Source organism: Poromitra crassiceps, assembly GCF_964638095.1.
Source record: "Poromitra crassiceps genome assembly, chromosome: 7".
Classification (NCBI taxonomy): Eukaryota; Metazoa; Chordata; class Actinopteri; order Beryciformes; family Melamphaidae; genus Poromitra; species Poromitra crassiceps.
In genome coordinates, this window is record NC_139628.1 from 2,932,962 (window position 1) to 2,949,351 (window position 16,390).

At 42.8% G+C, this 16,390-nt stretch overlaps 1 protein-coding gene across 2 annotated transcripts in view; it reads left to right on the forward strand.

The window, feature by feature from the left end:
• LOC310779800 (neural cell adhesion molecule 2-like) overlaps positions 1-16,390 on the forward strand; it is a 45,012-nt gene that overhangs the window by 12,865 nt on the left and 15,757 nt on the right. For both annotated transcript variants that reach the window (XM_083640302.1, XM_083640303.1), the window contains exon 2: positions 7,358-7,699. In XM_083640302.1, coding sequence (XP_083496428.1) covers positions 7,358-7,699 — 342 coding nt within the window. The remainder of the gene's footprint in view (positions 1-7,357; positions 7,700-16,390) is intronic.

Here is a 16,390-nt window from a genome sequence, read left to right on the forward strand (position 1 = left end):
TTTAAATATGTTGATATGCAGAATCTTCCTCTTAGTTAAAATTGACTAAATGGGTGGTTGGGCGGTTTCTGTCTAGCAGTCATTGCGTCACAAAAGTGACAGAAATGACATCATCAGTTTCTGTATGTCTCTGTGTATGTATGTCTGTATGTATGTAGAGCTGCAGCGACATTTTACATTTTCGTTGTGACATCATCAGTGTGCAATATTTTACATCTTCATTGTACATTATCGTTGTGTGTCGTGACATCATCACTTTCTGTCTGTCTGCACAATTGCTCAACTTTGCATCACTGATGACATCCCTCACTGATGAGTCTGACATCACAATTAGGGATGGGCATTTCTAGCAAAAACACTATTCGAAATTCGCTGGCCAAAGTCGACTTTTAATCAAAATTCGAAAATAAAAATAAAAATGTAAAAAAAATTAAAAATGTTTTTTTTTTTTTTTTTTTTGTCTGAGTGAAATGTTGCATTGTCTCCCCTGATTCTAAGTCTAAGCTAAAAAACAGTTTTGACAATCATGAGTGGTTCATTAAATATTTAGTAGGCTCAGGTCTGAGTGCCAAAGGGGTGCCAAAGTCACCCCCTCTCCCTCTTCATGGGATTTCATCCGCCATTCATTTTTCCATAAACCTTGCTTAAAATGCTTATAAAAATTGTTTTACTTGCTCAAACCAAGCGATTCGACTATACTTAGAATCAGGGGAGACAATGCAACATTTCACTGCCCATCCCTAATCACAATGATGTCAAAATGTCATCATCAGTGATGTTATCAGTGAAATCATTATTGACCAAAATCATCTTATGACATCACTGTGCACTGATACTCGAGCAATTGTGACATCACTGATGATGACATTTTTACATCATTGTGAAGTCATCAGTGGGACAAAAACGATGTACTACCCATGGGGGGGAGTGAATGGGGAGACTGTAATTGCATGTCACCAATGCCATCACTGATGACATCATCTAGTGCTTTAGGGCAGTGGTCCTCAAATGGGGGTCCCCCCCAGGGGTCCTTGAGGGCGTTCCAGGGGGTCCCCAGCCAAAAGGGGGGTAATTTATTTTTGCTATAATTCCATTCATAAGTAACACAATGAGTATTTTGGTCATGGGTTTTATACACTTTCTGTAATAAAACATCTAAAAGCATCAATCTTATTATCATATGGGGGTCCGTGGGACAAAATCCTATCAAATGAGGCTCCGTGGTCACATTTTTGTCAGTTTAGGGGTCCCTCATGTGAAAGAAATTGAGAACCACTGCTTTAGGGGAATTGGGAGGGAGGGTGGGAACGGGCACGGGTATTATTGCACTAGTCCTCCTACAATAATTCCAGGAGTGTCTGTCTGTAATACTACCTGTTCCCCTTCCCCCCATTCCCCACGGGGGGGGGGGGGGCTACAACGATATTTTACATTTTCATTGTGACATCATCAGTTTCTGTATGTATGTCACTCGAGTAATTGTGATGTCATCTGTGATGTAGGGCTGAAATATTTTAAATATGTTGATATGCAGAATCTTCTTAGTTAAAATTGACTAAATGGACGGTTTCTGTCTATCATTCATTGTGTCACAAAAGTGACGGAGGTGACATCATCAGTTTCTGTATGTCTGTGTGTGTGATATTTTACATCTTCATTGTCTGTATGTCTGTCTGTATGTATGTCTGTCTGTCTGTATGTATGTCTGTCTGTATGTATGTATGTCAAGAATTGGCGCTGACCTCAAACTATCCAATCAGAGAAAAGTACATTTTCTGGGGAACGGAAAGGTCAGATTGTGATGCCTTTAAAGGGCTATATGTATTTTTTAGGGCTGACCCCCAAAAAAATCAATGCTTCGAAGCTTCAATCGTTGTCATGGTAATCGACACTCAAATCAACAATCGATGCTTTGTTGTTTTTTCCCCTCCTCTCCTCTCTTTCTCCATAATATCTAACGTGGGGTGTAGCTTCATGAGACAGTTTCTAGTTTCCTGGCTGGGCGATGAATGAAAAGATGAATTTTAAGTTCCATGTTCTGTTACACTACTTTTCCTGATGTATTAGGTTTTTGCCATGGTATCATTTAAGTATCGGTATTGAGATATTTATGCAGGTATCGGTATCGAAGTCATAATTTTGGTATCGTGACAACACAACTCAGGAACGCCTGGACGGAAGTTCTTCCAATTTGCCTCAAACGTCCACTTGGACTCAAGGATGAACTGATTACATTTTGGTGGTCAAAGGTCAAGGTCACTGTGACCCCACGAACGCCATTTTCAGGCTCGGTAACGGCATATCTCAGTAACAACACCTTGATGAAATTTCTTCACATTTGGCTCAAACGTCAAAGTCTCGACAGACATGGATGTCGACTGCTCACTTGTTGGCAGAGGCGGAGGCATATATCCTCCGCCAAGTTTCTAGTTTGATTTTACATAATAATTTTCATTCTACTTTATTGTCTTATTTCTATTCTTATAATTTCTCTATGCTTGCCTTATATATTTCCTTACATGAATGTGAGCAACTGAAGCGTTAGCCAATTTCCCCTCGGGGATCAATAAAGTATTTCTGATTCTGATAACTTTCACATCCAGGACCCTAAACTGACACAAATTAGACCACAGACCCGGTCTGATAAGATTTGTTGCTTTTAATGTTTTATTACTGGAAGTGTATGAAAGCCATGACCAACACAGTCATACAGTCTGTCATTGTGTTACTTATGGATGGAATTATAGTGATAAATTATTCCTCTTTTTGCTGGGGATCCCCTGGAACCGCCTCAAGGACCCTTGTGGGTCACTGTACTCCACTTTGAGAATCACTGACCTAGAGTTCACCATTAGCCCTACAAATCCTAACCGTAGTAACTACCGTAAATTCCGGACTATAAGACGCACCGGTCTATAAGCCGCGGGACCAAAATTGACTATTTTTTTCTTCTATAAGCCGCACCGGTCTATAAGCCGCGGGTGTTTTGATGTTTAATTACCATATGAAAGGGTTCGTGCACAGAGAGGAATGTCGGGAAAGCGATGGCTGTTTGGGGAAGCTCCCATTTATTAACATTTCAACAAAACAAAACAAAAGTCAGGTCACTAATCCCCAGACAAAATCACACAACAATAGGCTATATGTGCAGCAAACCTGTAACCAGAGAAGTCAAGTCACTAATCCTCGTCTTCCTCTTCTTCCTGCGTACTGAAACCACCAAAGTCCTCATCTTCAGTGTCGGAAACGAACAGGTTCAGGGTGGCTTCGTCAACCACTCTCCTCTCTCCTTCATTGTCACTCAAAACCAACGAACTCCTCTTCATCACTGTCGGCATCGAACAGCCTCTGAAGCCTCTGACGGCCCTCAGCGCCAGCTGTGGCGGCGTCATCCTCTTCATCCCGCAGCAGTCCAGCGTTTTGGAACCCGTTGGTGATTGTGGATGTTTTCACACTCCTATAATATTCCGTGCTGAGACAGTTCCTCCTGCTGCACCGTCCAACGCCTCACCATTGACTCATCGATGCCCAGGTTACGCGCGGCTGCTCTGTTTCCCTCTTTTAATGCGAGATTGACTGCTTTCAACTTGAAAGCTGCGTCGTGTGAATTTCTGCGTACCTTCCCCATGGTAAGTGAGAGTGTTGCTTCTACTGCTCGTTCTCATGCTGTCGAGAACGAGCAAAGCTTTTTTTTGGTGAAAGAATCCTCCAGGGCGCTTCTTGTTAACAGTCCGAGTGAGTGGCAGGTCGAACGTCAAAGGCACTTCATCCATATTTATGATCTGCTCCGGTTCGATGGAATATTCCTTGATCTTCCTTTGTGTGAATTCGCCGAAGTTTGTGATTTTCTCCTGGTAGTCGGGGGAGGGAGTTGATGGCCGAGTGGCCGTTTGCTTACCGTAATTACCATATGTAAGTGGTCACGCACAGAGGGGATTGTCAGGAAAGAGATGGCTGTTTGAGGAAGCTCCCATTTACCGTATTACCGTAACATTTCAACAAAACAACATAACACAACACCACCGTTGTTTATTTTTACAGTGCACACAGTGTCCGCGGTGTGGTGAAAAGAGGGCAAGAGAGGAAATTAAAACAGAAGTGGATTTATAGTTAGAAAGAGTGCTAAAAAAGAGAGATTTTATTTGTATTTTTTTTTTTTTTTCTGAAAAAATCCATAGATAAGACGCACCGTTATATAAGCCGCAGGGGCCAAAAAACGGGAAAAAAGCCGCGGCTTATAGTCCGGAATTTACGGTACACTAACAATGAAACTGAGAAAAATGGCTTTAAAGTTTTGTTTGACTGTCCAGCCAAATGAGTATAGGTTTTGCTCCCTACACGCGCACAATGCACTGAGCGTAGGGCACCAAGTGTCGCCTAGGCGTCATCCAGAGCAGGAATACCACGGTCAAACAGACAGTGTGGCGGATGCCTCGCATTTTAGTAATGCCCCTTCTAAAATTAACTCTCCACAGTAGTTAAGCTACTGTACTTCCCTGCATACGGCAGATACTTCCTTCTTGGAGTTTCAAAATAAAGCGCCTCTGCTTCTAACATGAAATAATTCAGGCATCTCAAGTAAAACATAACGAAATTACTATTACCAGATTTCTACACACACACACACGTGTGCGCGCGATTGCATTTGTGAATTGTTCTTGGTCGGGCACAATGAAAAAATGTACGCTTAGGGCACCCAAATGGCCAGCAGCGACGCTGGCTTTTGTATACTCTGTTTTCTCAAATAGAGCAAGACTGAACTTTGCCAATTTGTCACATGCTAAAACAAACATCTAAAAGTTAAATTTCAGTAATAACTCAATTTTGACCAAAATTGTAGTCACTGTGGTTTGGATTTGGAGGGCATAGTACCGTAAATTCCGGACTATAAGACGCACCGGTGTATAAGCCGCGGGACCAAAATTGACTATTTTTTTCTTCTATAAGCCGCACCGGACTATAAGCCGCGGGTGTTTTGATGTTTAATTACCATATGAAAGGGTTCGTGCACAGAGAGGAATGTCGGGAAAGCGATGGCTGTTTGGGGAAGCTCCCATTTATTAACATTTCAACAAAACAAAACAAAAGTCAGGTCACTAATCCCCAGACAAAATCACACAACAATAGGCTATATGTGCAGCAAACCTGTAACCAGAGAAGTCAAGTCACTAATGCTCGTCTTCCTCTTCTTCCTGCGTACTGAAACCACCAAAGTCCTCATCTTCAGTGTCGGAAACGAACAGGTTCAGGGTGGCTTCGTCAACCACTCTCCTCTCTCCTTCATTGTCACTCAAAACCAACGAACTCCTCTTCATCTATAGCTGTGTTTCCATTACAGTTTTTCGCAAAAGAATTGCGATATTTCTACAACTTCGACAATGTACAATTGCGACTTGTAGGCGTTTCCATTGAAGTTGCGTTTGAGTGATTCCCCGTTGCAGCAGCTGCCACAGTGATTACGCACGGGGATCTGCCCCATATCCCGTCCCCTGCATGCTCAAATCCAACCAATGGTCAATGGAAATCCCAACATGAAGTTACAATGCATATAAACGAGCCTGATTATCAATTCAAAAGAAAATGAGTCGCAAAATGTTGCTGGCTGCGTGAATGCAGTCAGCGCGACAGGCAGAGGAAAAAAGGTAGCCTAATAGCCTACAACTGGTCCGATTTAGAGATGGAGGGGGGAAAAGGCTGATTTGGTTCTATAATTGCACCTGAAACGTGTGCAATGTATTAGCCTACTCACAGTCACTGTATTCACTTCAGACAGCACCACCGCACCAGTGTGTGCTTTTCATCCTCTCATCTCGATAAACTGCTATATCGACACGTCTGAAAAACCACCTCATGATCATCTACTGCTCGTTCTCATGCTGTCGAGAACGAGCAAAGCTTTTTTTTGGTGAAAGAATCCTCCAGGGCGCTTCTTGTTAACAGTCCGAGTGAGTGGCAGGTCGAACGTCAAAGGCACTTCATCCATATTTATGATCTGCTCCGGTTCGATGGAATATTCCTTGATCTTCCTTTGTGTGAATTCGCCGAAGTTTGTGATTTTCTCCTGGTAGTCGGGGGAGGGAGTTGATGGCCGAGTGGCCGTTTGCTTACCGTAATTACCATATGTAAGTGGTCACGCACAGAGGGGATTGTCGGGCCCATTGATGGCTGTTTGAGGAAGCTCCCATTTACCGTATTACCGTAACATTTCAACAAAACAACATAACACAACACCACCGTTGTTTATTTTTACAGTGCACACAGTGTCCGCGGTGTGGTGAAAAGAGGGCAAGAGAGGAAATTAAAACAGAAGTGGATTTATAGTTAGAAAGAGTGCTAAAAAAGAGAGATTTTTTTTTTTTTTTTTTTTTTTTCTGAAAAAATCCATAGATAAGACGCACCGTTATATAAGCCGCAGGGGCCAAAAAACGGGAAAAAAGCCGCGGCTTATAGTCCGGAATTTACGGTAGGTAGGGGTGTCACAATATATCGTCCCACGAAATTTCGCGATAGTAAAACGTCACGATATGTATCGTTGAGATGAAATCTCATATCGCAAAAAAAAAAAAAAATTTTTTTTTTTTTTCAAAAAATAGACTAAGAAACGTCTTTGTTTGTTGAAGTTCAATGTGTGGAAAGTAGTTCAGTTGAACAAGTCTCTGAAGAGACACATGAGAAGTTATACAGGAGAGAAACCATTCAATTGAGTTTCTGGCAAAACTGTTTACTTGACAGGAAAAACTGAAGATGCATAAAAAATAGATTAAGAAAAGTCTTGTTGTTTGAGTTTGAAGAAAAACTGAAGATGCATAATGAGAATTTATACTGCTGAGAAACCTTTTAGTTCAAAGTAAATCTAAGTGACGGTGTAACTCATTCTATTTCAAGATAAGCCTTATCTCCAATCTCATGTTTTTTCTAGTTGTTATTGTAATAACAATTTCCCACAACAGCATGTTTTGTATTTGTGCATTTCAAATAAAATACTACTTTTCCAGTCATATATTGTCATTATTCAAGTTTAAAAAAATATTGTTAAAATCGTATCGTATCGTATCGTATCGTTATCGTGAACCCAGTATCGTGATACGTATCGTATCGTGAACTGAGTGTATCGTGACACCCCTAATAGTAGGTCATGTGGTGAAGTTTGTCTCACTACAATGAAATGGCTACTGTAGTGGTGAAGTTGGTGTTGTCTGCTGTGACTGTTTTTAAGCTGCAAAACAAAACGTCTCAATAGACTATAACTAGAGCCAGGAGGACTAGAGTATTTTTTATTTTTTTGCAATGTGATAACTTTGTTGAAATAAAACCCATGTATTACCCCCCCCTCCTCCTCCCTCATATTGTACTTTAGCCCTGCAGCAGCTGACAGCGTACCGAGGAGAGGATGTCACTCTGGAGTGTTGGGATGTCCGCAATGTCCCCATCATTGTGTTGGAGTGGACCAGACCGGACCTGACGCCACTACCACATGTCTTCCTTTACCGAGACGACCAGTCGGACCCGTTCCCCCAGAATCCATCTTTTGCTGGCCGGGTGGAGCTGCTGGACAGAGAGATGAGAAACGGAAACCTGTCTGTAGTTCTGAAGAAGGTGAACAGAGACGACCTTGGAACATACGAGGCTTATGTTGAAACAGACGGTGCAGCACGCAGGAAGATCTGCACCATCACCCTCATGCTTAAAGAACCACCAGGTGAGTTCAGATGATCAGGAGGCAGGTTGGCTGCAGAGCTGTTAGTCAATCAAAGAAGATCTTTGCAGGAGGGAAATGCCTCAGACTGCCCTGACACAGAGACACAGTTCACTGGCAGAGTCTTTTCAGAGAGGAAAGCAATATTCTCATACTCTATAATAGTGACATTTATAGTGAAAGTCAAATTGAGGTGAAGCGAGCCGCTCAGACTGGGACTCTAGTGTGGAGTCAGGCAGAGAGTCAGGCAGAGTGGACTCCAGCTGAGCGGGACTCGACACTGTCTGACTGCACCAATCAGCAGTCTCAACTCTCTCTCTCACACACACATACACACACACACACACACACACACACACACACACTTTCCTCGGGCTCTCGTTCCCTCCCTCACATGCAGCAACTTTGTCAATTTCAGTAGTTGTAGCGGCGAAGAATTGAGCAATGCTAGATGCACCTTTAGCCTGTGCAGCCCGCTTGTGCATGTCTGTGGCAGCATGTTGTTTTACCTCATTTTCTCCCCCATGGCTGACTGAAAACTCCCTTCGACAGGGTGTACAGAAGGCTCGTGACACTTCTCCACTCACGGGCTTAACCCACTTATGCCGTTCTTCCCACTGTTTGTTTACTATATGAACAAAGTCTTTTCTTTTTGGGAGGGCCGGGGTGCGCATTGCCGTCTCCATCTCCTCTTTCACACTCACGTCCACCTGCGCTCATTTCTCCACATGAGTGACACACCACACGCTGCCAGAGAATATAGCCGCGCCCACCTGAGAGTCTCCCCACCCCCCCCCCCCCCCCCCCACACACACACACACACACACACACACACACACGCTCTGTGCGGCTATGCCTGCCCTGTCATCAACTGAGCGGCTGCGGCACCCCCAGGGTCCTAGGGTCCTAGCGCCCTTCACATTATCTCATACAGCACACAAACACAGGCAAGCAGGTCACAGGTCACAATATATATGCCTCTTACCTTAAACTCGGGACAAGTGACGTCCCGTACGGGACGCACCTCTTTTGACTCAAATATGGGACGTCCCGGCTAATACGGAACGGTTGGCAACCCTATGTGTGACAAACTGTAAAATTTCCACAATGAGGAGGACATGCTAGCGTGTGTTTCCTTTTGGCTGCCAGTGTTTCCCACAGGATTTTGAGAATTTGTGGTGGGGGACCGCAGACCCCCTAGTAGGGCTGTGAATCTTCACTGGCCTCACGATTCGATTCGATTACGATTCATCTGTCAACGATTCGATTGGATTCGATTAAACGATGCATCACGATGCATCGCGATGCATCTTAAATCGATGCATCACTTTTTCCGCAATACATGATTTATTTTTTCTCACTTTCTTTTTTCTCACTGTGTGGCTACTTTTAAAATAAAAGTGCATTTGGAATTGCATTGTATTATGATCCATAATTAAAATAAACAACTGCATGTACTTGCATTCTATTTTTTTTATTATAATTTTTTTTTTTTTTTTAATAATCGATTTTTGATATTTGTTAATCGATGCAGAGTCGTGCACGTCCGCATCGCGATGCATCTTATAATCGATTATTTTTGACACCCCTATCCCCTAGGGGGGTGCGGGGGCATGCCCCCCCGCAAGATTTTTTTAAACATTTTAAAGTAAAATGCATGAATTTGGTGTACTTTGAGAAAGCTTAAGAGCAAAATTAAAAGGCTAGATCTATGAAGAACATGTCATCATTAGGGCTGGGTTCAAAAAATCGATTCTCCGATTTTTAATCGATTTTTTTTTTTTTTTTTTTTATAAACAGGCTAAAATATTATGCTGTGTGTGGTAGTTGAAACATAGTTTCAAGTTGACGTTTATTTATGTTTGTAGTTGAAACAAAAACAAATACTGTAGGCTACATGAATGGAAATGTTTGATCATTAACTCATTCTCTGCCAGGGTCATTTCGGTCTGTGTGCTCCCAGTGCCAGGATTTTGAGCATATTTCCTGATCTTCCAGGACCCACAGAATATTCTCTGCTAGGAATAAAATTACACAACTTATCTCACAATAAAGCAGAGACTCTCTTCTTACCCCTTGTAAAAAACTGAAACTCTACCATGTTTCCTTGTTTAGTTACAAGCAGTGGAAGTTAGCTTGTTTTCACTAAAGATGCCCTCCTTGGAACATAAATAGGAGAAAAAGAGGTTTTTAGTGAAGGACACCGTTTCAAGCAGAACTCTCTTTTGAGCCTTTTTTTTTTTTTGCCTCAGTGACACATCAGACACATTATACAGTATTTGTTTTCCCAAATAAATAAATAAAAAATAAGAGAATGTATTTGAGGGAGCTGTGTCGGTCCATCCCGCCCAGTGAGCGGCTACAGAGAGAGAGAGAGAGAGAGAGAGAGAGAGTCTGGCCCCTGGGGTTTCTTGACAGATGAGGCTTGGCCGCAGTATTTATCAAAGTATGATAAATATGTGCACAAAATCAAATAAATAATTTACTTTTACAGTTGCCATGTGGATTTTTAGCTTAGCTTGATAAAAGCATAAACAAATGGAACGAACCCTTATGTGGTCACACTCACACACTCTCTCTCTCTCTCACACACACACACACACACACACACACACACACACTAGGGCATTCACTAGTGAATTTTACTAGTCGACTAGTCGTCCCTAAAGGTAGTCGACTAGTCGATTAATCGTTTTTAATTGTTTTTAATAAAAAAAAAAAAAAAAAAAAAAAGATTCAAATCTTTAAGAAAGAACATGAGGTATTTACACGACATACATGGACTATCATATCCCATATCCCCCACAAAGAACATCAAAACACAACAAAACAAAACAAGAAGACTGCATAAGATACACAATAATCCAAGAACAAACAAGACTATTGGACAAACAACCAAACAAAAACAATGCATTCAGCTCCTATCCTGATAAGCCTAATGACTGGGGTAAAAAGTTCTTAAAGTCAAACTCTGTATGTGGTTGCCATATTTGGGGGATGTCTAAGAATCTGCCTTTGCTCTTGTAGTAAATGTTATCCAACGTATGGTAGCTTGAGAGTTCATTCCACCAGTGAACTACAGCTGGGGGATTGGATGCTTTCCAATTTAAAGCTATCATTTCCTAGCTGCCAACAGGGCAAGATCTATGTATTTACTTTGAATGCATTGTTTTTGTTTGGTTGTTTGTCCAATAGTCTTGTTTGTTCTGGGATTATTGTGTATCTTATGCAGTTTTCTTGTTTTGTTGTGTTTTGATGTTCTTTGTGGGGGATATGGGATATGATAGTCCATGTATGTCGTGTAAATACCTCATGTTCTTTCTTAACACATTGACTGCCAGCCGTTTTTTTCTTGCTGTAGGTAGCTTCTGCCAAGCCGTTTTTTGAGGATTGTGGCTCATTTTACAAGCGCCGAGGATTCTTTTCTGCTTGGAGTTTGTGAACATACAATATCTCAAAAGTACTAATAGAATGTGTACTTTCTCTGTCTAAAAGAGTTAGTTTGTAGAGTTAGTAGTTATGTAAGCATTATCAGTTGAATACAGCATGGTTTTAGCATGAGAAAAAATATTCAGAGATAAACGGCTTTTTGTGAAATTCGATAGAGCTGTCACTTTAACCATTCATTTTTGTCTCTCTCTCTCTCTCTCTCTCTCCCTTCCCCTCGCTCTCCCTCCCTCTCTCTCTCTCTCTCTCTCTCTCTCCCTCCCTCTCGCTCTCCCTCCCTCTCTCTCTCTCTCCCTCCCTCTCGGGAGGGAGACGCACTAGGTTTAATCCTAGTGAGAGGGGGAGAGGGAGAGAGAGAGAGAGAGAGAGAGAGAGAGGGAGGGAGGGAGAGAGAGCGAGAGAGAGAGAGAGAGAGAGAGAGGGAGAGAGCGAGAGGCAGGTTGCTTCAACTCCTCCCTCTTCTTGGCTGCCGCGGCCGTCACAGTCTCAGTGCTTTTGCTGCTCTCCTGTGCCTGTCTGCAGGCTGCTGTTTGAGGAAGTCGGCATGGACTCGCTCGCTTCTTGGGAGTTTTGGTTGAGAGAAGCTTTTGCGATTCTGGTCATATTTATGCTGCGTGTTTCAAAGTGTGTTCCACCTGTAATGTATTATGTAAATTTGCAATCCCGCATCGCCAGCAATCAGTGCGAAAACGAGAGCGTTTTCCCCCAACCATTTTCATGAGAATGTAATACTGTAAAATCGCCTTGCCATTTCCTTGAATGGCTTGCTCCCTTTTTCTTTGATTTCGCTCGTCTGGGGGAGCACTGTCAACACTTAGTGGGTCGGTAAAATAGATTATACACATTCAATACCTCCAATAATTGTACAGGAGACGTAAAAGGGATTGATCAACGCCCCACCGTCAAAAAAAAAAAAAACGTTTTTTTTGACGTATCCATACGTCGCTGGCAGTCAAGCGCTGGATTTTTTTTGACGTATGCATACGTCGCTGGCAGTTAACGTGTTAAAGATACATTTTTTTTTTATTTTTTTTTTATTTTGCTAAAACGACTAGTCTACTACTAAGCACAGTGTCGACTAGTGGTTTTACTAGTCGACTAGTCTGTGAATGCCCTAACACACACACACACACACACACACACACACACACACAGGAATAACGAGTGCTGTAACGTTACCTGCTGTCACGTTACCTCTCATAACTAACGTTAGCACAGAAGATCACACAATAGCTACGTTAGTGCTGTAAACTTTGAAATGTTTATGTGACACATGTTTTGCCTTGGTTGCTGGGGACGGGTGTGTGACGCGGTTTGACGCGTTTGACGTATCCATGTGATTCCCCTTCCCTTGAGTGTGACAGAGCTCTCCCTTGAGAGGGAGAGCTGGCAAGAGGAAACGTGAAGCGAGTCATGCCGGCAGCATAAGTTATAAACAATGCGTGACAATTATACTCGAATGTTGTGTGTGATCATTTAATCTCAAACGCGATACAAAAAATAGGCTACTTTTTACCATCGTCATCGCTCTCTCCAAGTGGCACCCATTTCTCCTCCTCCGATTCATCTGTGTCAGACGGATCAGAACGCTGTGAAGGGGAGCCTTCGTCGCCCTGGCGCTCCGTCGTGGAGCAACAACAAAAACGCTGGCGTCTTCCTCACCATCGTCGCCATCCGAGAACTCTCGGTCAGACTCTGTTTCGACCACAGGCTCCACCCATAAATACTAAACTAGCGGGTTCCTTTTATCAGTTTGACTTGAAACAATGTCACAGGCTGGGAAAGTGTCTGATGTAATGTAAACAGCCAAAACATGAAAGTACGTCCGAGTACGTCTTTGGCACAGAACGCCATTGTTAAAAGTACGTCCGGGTACGTCTTTGGCAGAGAATGAGTTAATATCTACTTTTAGAAATTATATAGGCTGAAATCAAATCACTGTGCATAATTGTGAAAGTGTCTTTATTGACAGATGAAAAGGCTGTTATTTACCCTTTGTCACCACCTGTGAGTAAATATATGTGTAACTAAAACCATTAAAATTGACAACAGGTCTGCAACTTTTTTTCCCCGTGTATCTACTTGGCTGGTTGGGAACCCCTGTGTTACATAACTGGACATGTAATTCAGGGTACAGATCAAAAAACATTTTGAAACATATTGAAATCGATCGAATCGGAATCGAATCGAATCGAAATTAATCGATTCGCAACCTTGTGAATCGGAATCGAATCGATTCTTGAAATTTGAACCAATACCCAGCTCTAGTCATCATTACTGTGCTGTGGGTTTACAATGACAAACTAAATTTATCCCTATAGGTCAGGGATAGTCAACTTGCTTTGCCACTTTCGTGAAATGATAGAAGGCGAGGGGCCAGTAAATAAACAAACAATATACATTTTTCTGTAGCTGATTGTAGGTTTTTGGGGTGTCAGCCGGAGTTTAGGCTGACAGTGTTGTGCACACCGGATAGTTAGTTAGGTTAAGTTAGTTAGGTTAAGTACATACATAAGTGCCTGGGTAGCGAGCAGATGGCGGTATTTGACAATTTAGCAGCTAAATCATACATTATTGAAAGATATTCCATATTCCAGACTGAAATGCTATAACAGAAGTATTGGCCAGAATGACATGAACATTTATTGGACACTTATTCAGCGGATATCTTGCATGTTGCGTTCTGGTGCACTGTAAAAAAAAAAAAAAAAAATTTTTTTTTTGGTCAACATCTTATTGTGGCGCTCAAAATATTATTGTGGCGGCCCGCCACAAATTCCTTTATGTATGGGAAACACTGGCTGCTTGGGGTGTCACGTCACGTGAATGCGTGCATCGTTGTTACGGCTGTGCCGTTTCTTTTATTGTGTTGCTGTTGTCCTGGTTGCTCTTTGACTGTCTTTCTACAGAGTCCTTTCTGATTGGTCGGCTTGGGGAGAAGATTGGTGATTGGGAACTGCTGTGATGGGGCTGTTGCAGATTGGCAGCTGATTGACACAGACCCATTATATGCTCCAGTCTGAAGATGGCAGATCAGAGGCAGGCAGTAACTGATCTGTGCAGTGCTGCTCCTCTCATCCTCTCACTCCTCCAGAACTCTTGTTTTGTGAACTGTTTAATTTTGTTACCTCTGGTGTTGTGTGTATTTTAGTGCTGGACTCAACCATTTGTATTAGCTGCTCTTTCTTCCAGCCTTAGTTTTGGCTGCTAACTCTCACCAGGCTTTGGCCTAGGCTTTAGCTTAGAATGACAATGTTAGCTTTGAGTGTAGTGAGTCCAGTACCTTTTGTTGATTGTTGTGTTGTGTGACCAATAAATCACACTTACTTTTCATGGTTGTCTTTGTATACTTTATGTTGTGACCTAGATCCCTAGACTGGGTCATAACATGTGGGGGCTCGTCTAAACATTCGTTGAGAGCTCGTTTATTCGCTTCTGTTTCTGCTTTGTTTCTCCATTTTGTTCAGTTTGCTGAAGTAGTGACTCTGGTGTTTTGCCCCATCAAGTGTAAGTATCTTTGCTTGGCAGTTTTGATAGTTGTGTGTTTTGATAGTGTTGTGTGTTTTTCAGATGCACCTGTGAGCTTGTGTGTTAGCCTGTGTTGGTGACCGTTCGGCTGCGGCATCTTGGTCATGACACTGGGCGTCGGGAGCTCGGGCATGCTGGTGTTTGATTTTTGTGTTCATATGATTTTTTTGCGTTGAAAGCCCAACCTTGTGGTGGGTGTATCAAAGCAGAGTTGTTGGTTGCTGTGGTGGGAAAGATTGATGCACTCCAGCGTTTGTGTTATCAGGGCAGTGAGTCTGGCACTTCAGTTGTGGGAGGGGTGGTTGAGGCTGCCCATTCCACACCATGGACTGCTGGTGGACAGGTGGAGACAGTGGTGACGTCAGCTGCCTTCCACTCAAGTCCACACTAATCCAGTGACTCAAAGGGAGGCTGGGGTTGAGACAAGAGCACCTGGGACTCGCCCTCCACGTGAGAGGTGGAGCTGGAAGTGAGGGACCATGAGATGGCTGAGACTGATCAACTCAGTATCTCCATGTCCAGAAAACAATGCTGGAAAAGGAGTCCGCTCAAGCTATGTCTGCCCCGGTGAGTCTACGCATTCCCACCCTGCATACTGATTACTTTTGTCAGTGGACAAGTGCTTTGGTTTATTCTAGTAGTCGTGGCAATATTTGATATTCGTTCTTGTGTTAGCTGTCAATATTAAATCTGCCAACCAAAAGTACAAAAGTTTGTGTGCTAAACCTGTTTGTTTTTGGAGGAGTTTCTGTCTTTGTAGCCTCCTAACCCCAAGGTGGTGAGTACTATTGTGTATCCTGTGTTTCGTAGGCCTGGGTTGTTTTGTGTAATTTTGTAATAGTATTTTGAAATTCTGTATTTATCCACCTGTGTTTAAACAAAAAAACATGCTTTTGGGGGAAGATGTTTTTTCTTAACTCATTAAGTGCCATAGACGACCTAACTCGTCTTACATAATCCAGCGCTTAAGTGCCAAGGACGGACTAACTCGTCTTACATAAAGATTTTTTTTTTTTTACGGTGGGACATCAATCAACCCCTTTTACATCTTCGAGATAACTATTTGGAGCAAGAGCATGTGTGTAATCTATTTTACCGACCACTAAGTGGCGACAGAGACCGAGAGAAGTCACAGCCACGGGACCCAAAAGCCACAAAAGCAGCCGCCTCCCGCGGAAATGGCTTGGCGATTTCACAGTCAGAAGCCCGGACACACACACACAGAACGGACAGAGATCCCTTCCCCCCAGAGCCGCGCAGCAACGCGCGAACACACACACACACACACACACACACACACACACACACACACACACACACACACCGCGGGAGCAAGCCAGCCATTCAAGGAAATGGCGACGCGATTTTACAGTAATCCATTTCAGACTCGTCTTGCCCGACAGGCAGACAGGCAGGCAGGCAGCAGCAACGCGCTTCTGACACGCCCGCTGTTAGGAGGAAGGAGGAGAAGACACACGGAGGGAGGAGTTTGAATGAGAGGGGTGTTTCCTGTTGTTATGGAGGAAATTACTGTTCAAAACTATTGTTTAGAATGTCTGACGGTCTTACTGATGCCAAAAATGAATGGTTAAAGTGACTGTTTCACAAAAAGCCATTTATCTCTGAATAAATTTCCAGACGCTGAAACCATGCTGTACTCAACGGCTAATATCTACATAACTACTAACTCTGCAAACTAACTCTTTTAGACAGAGAAAG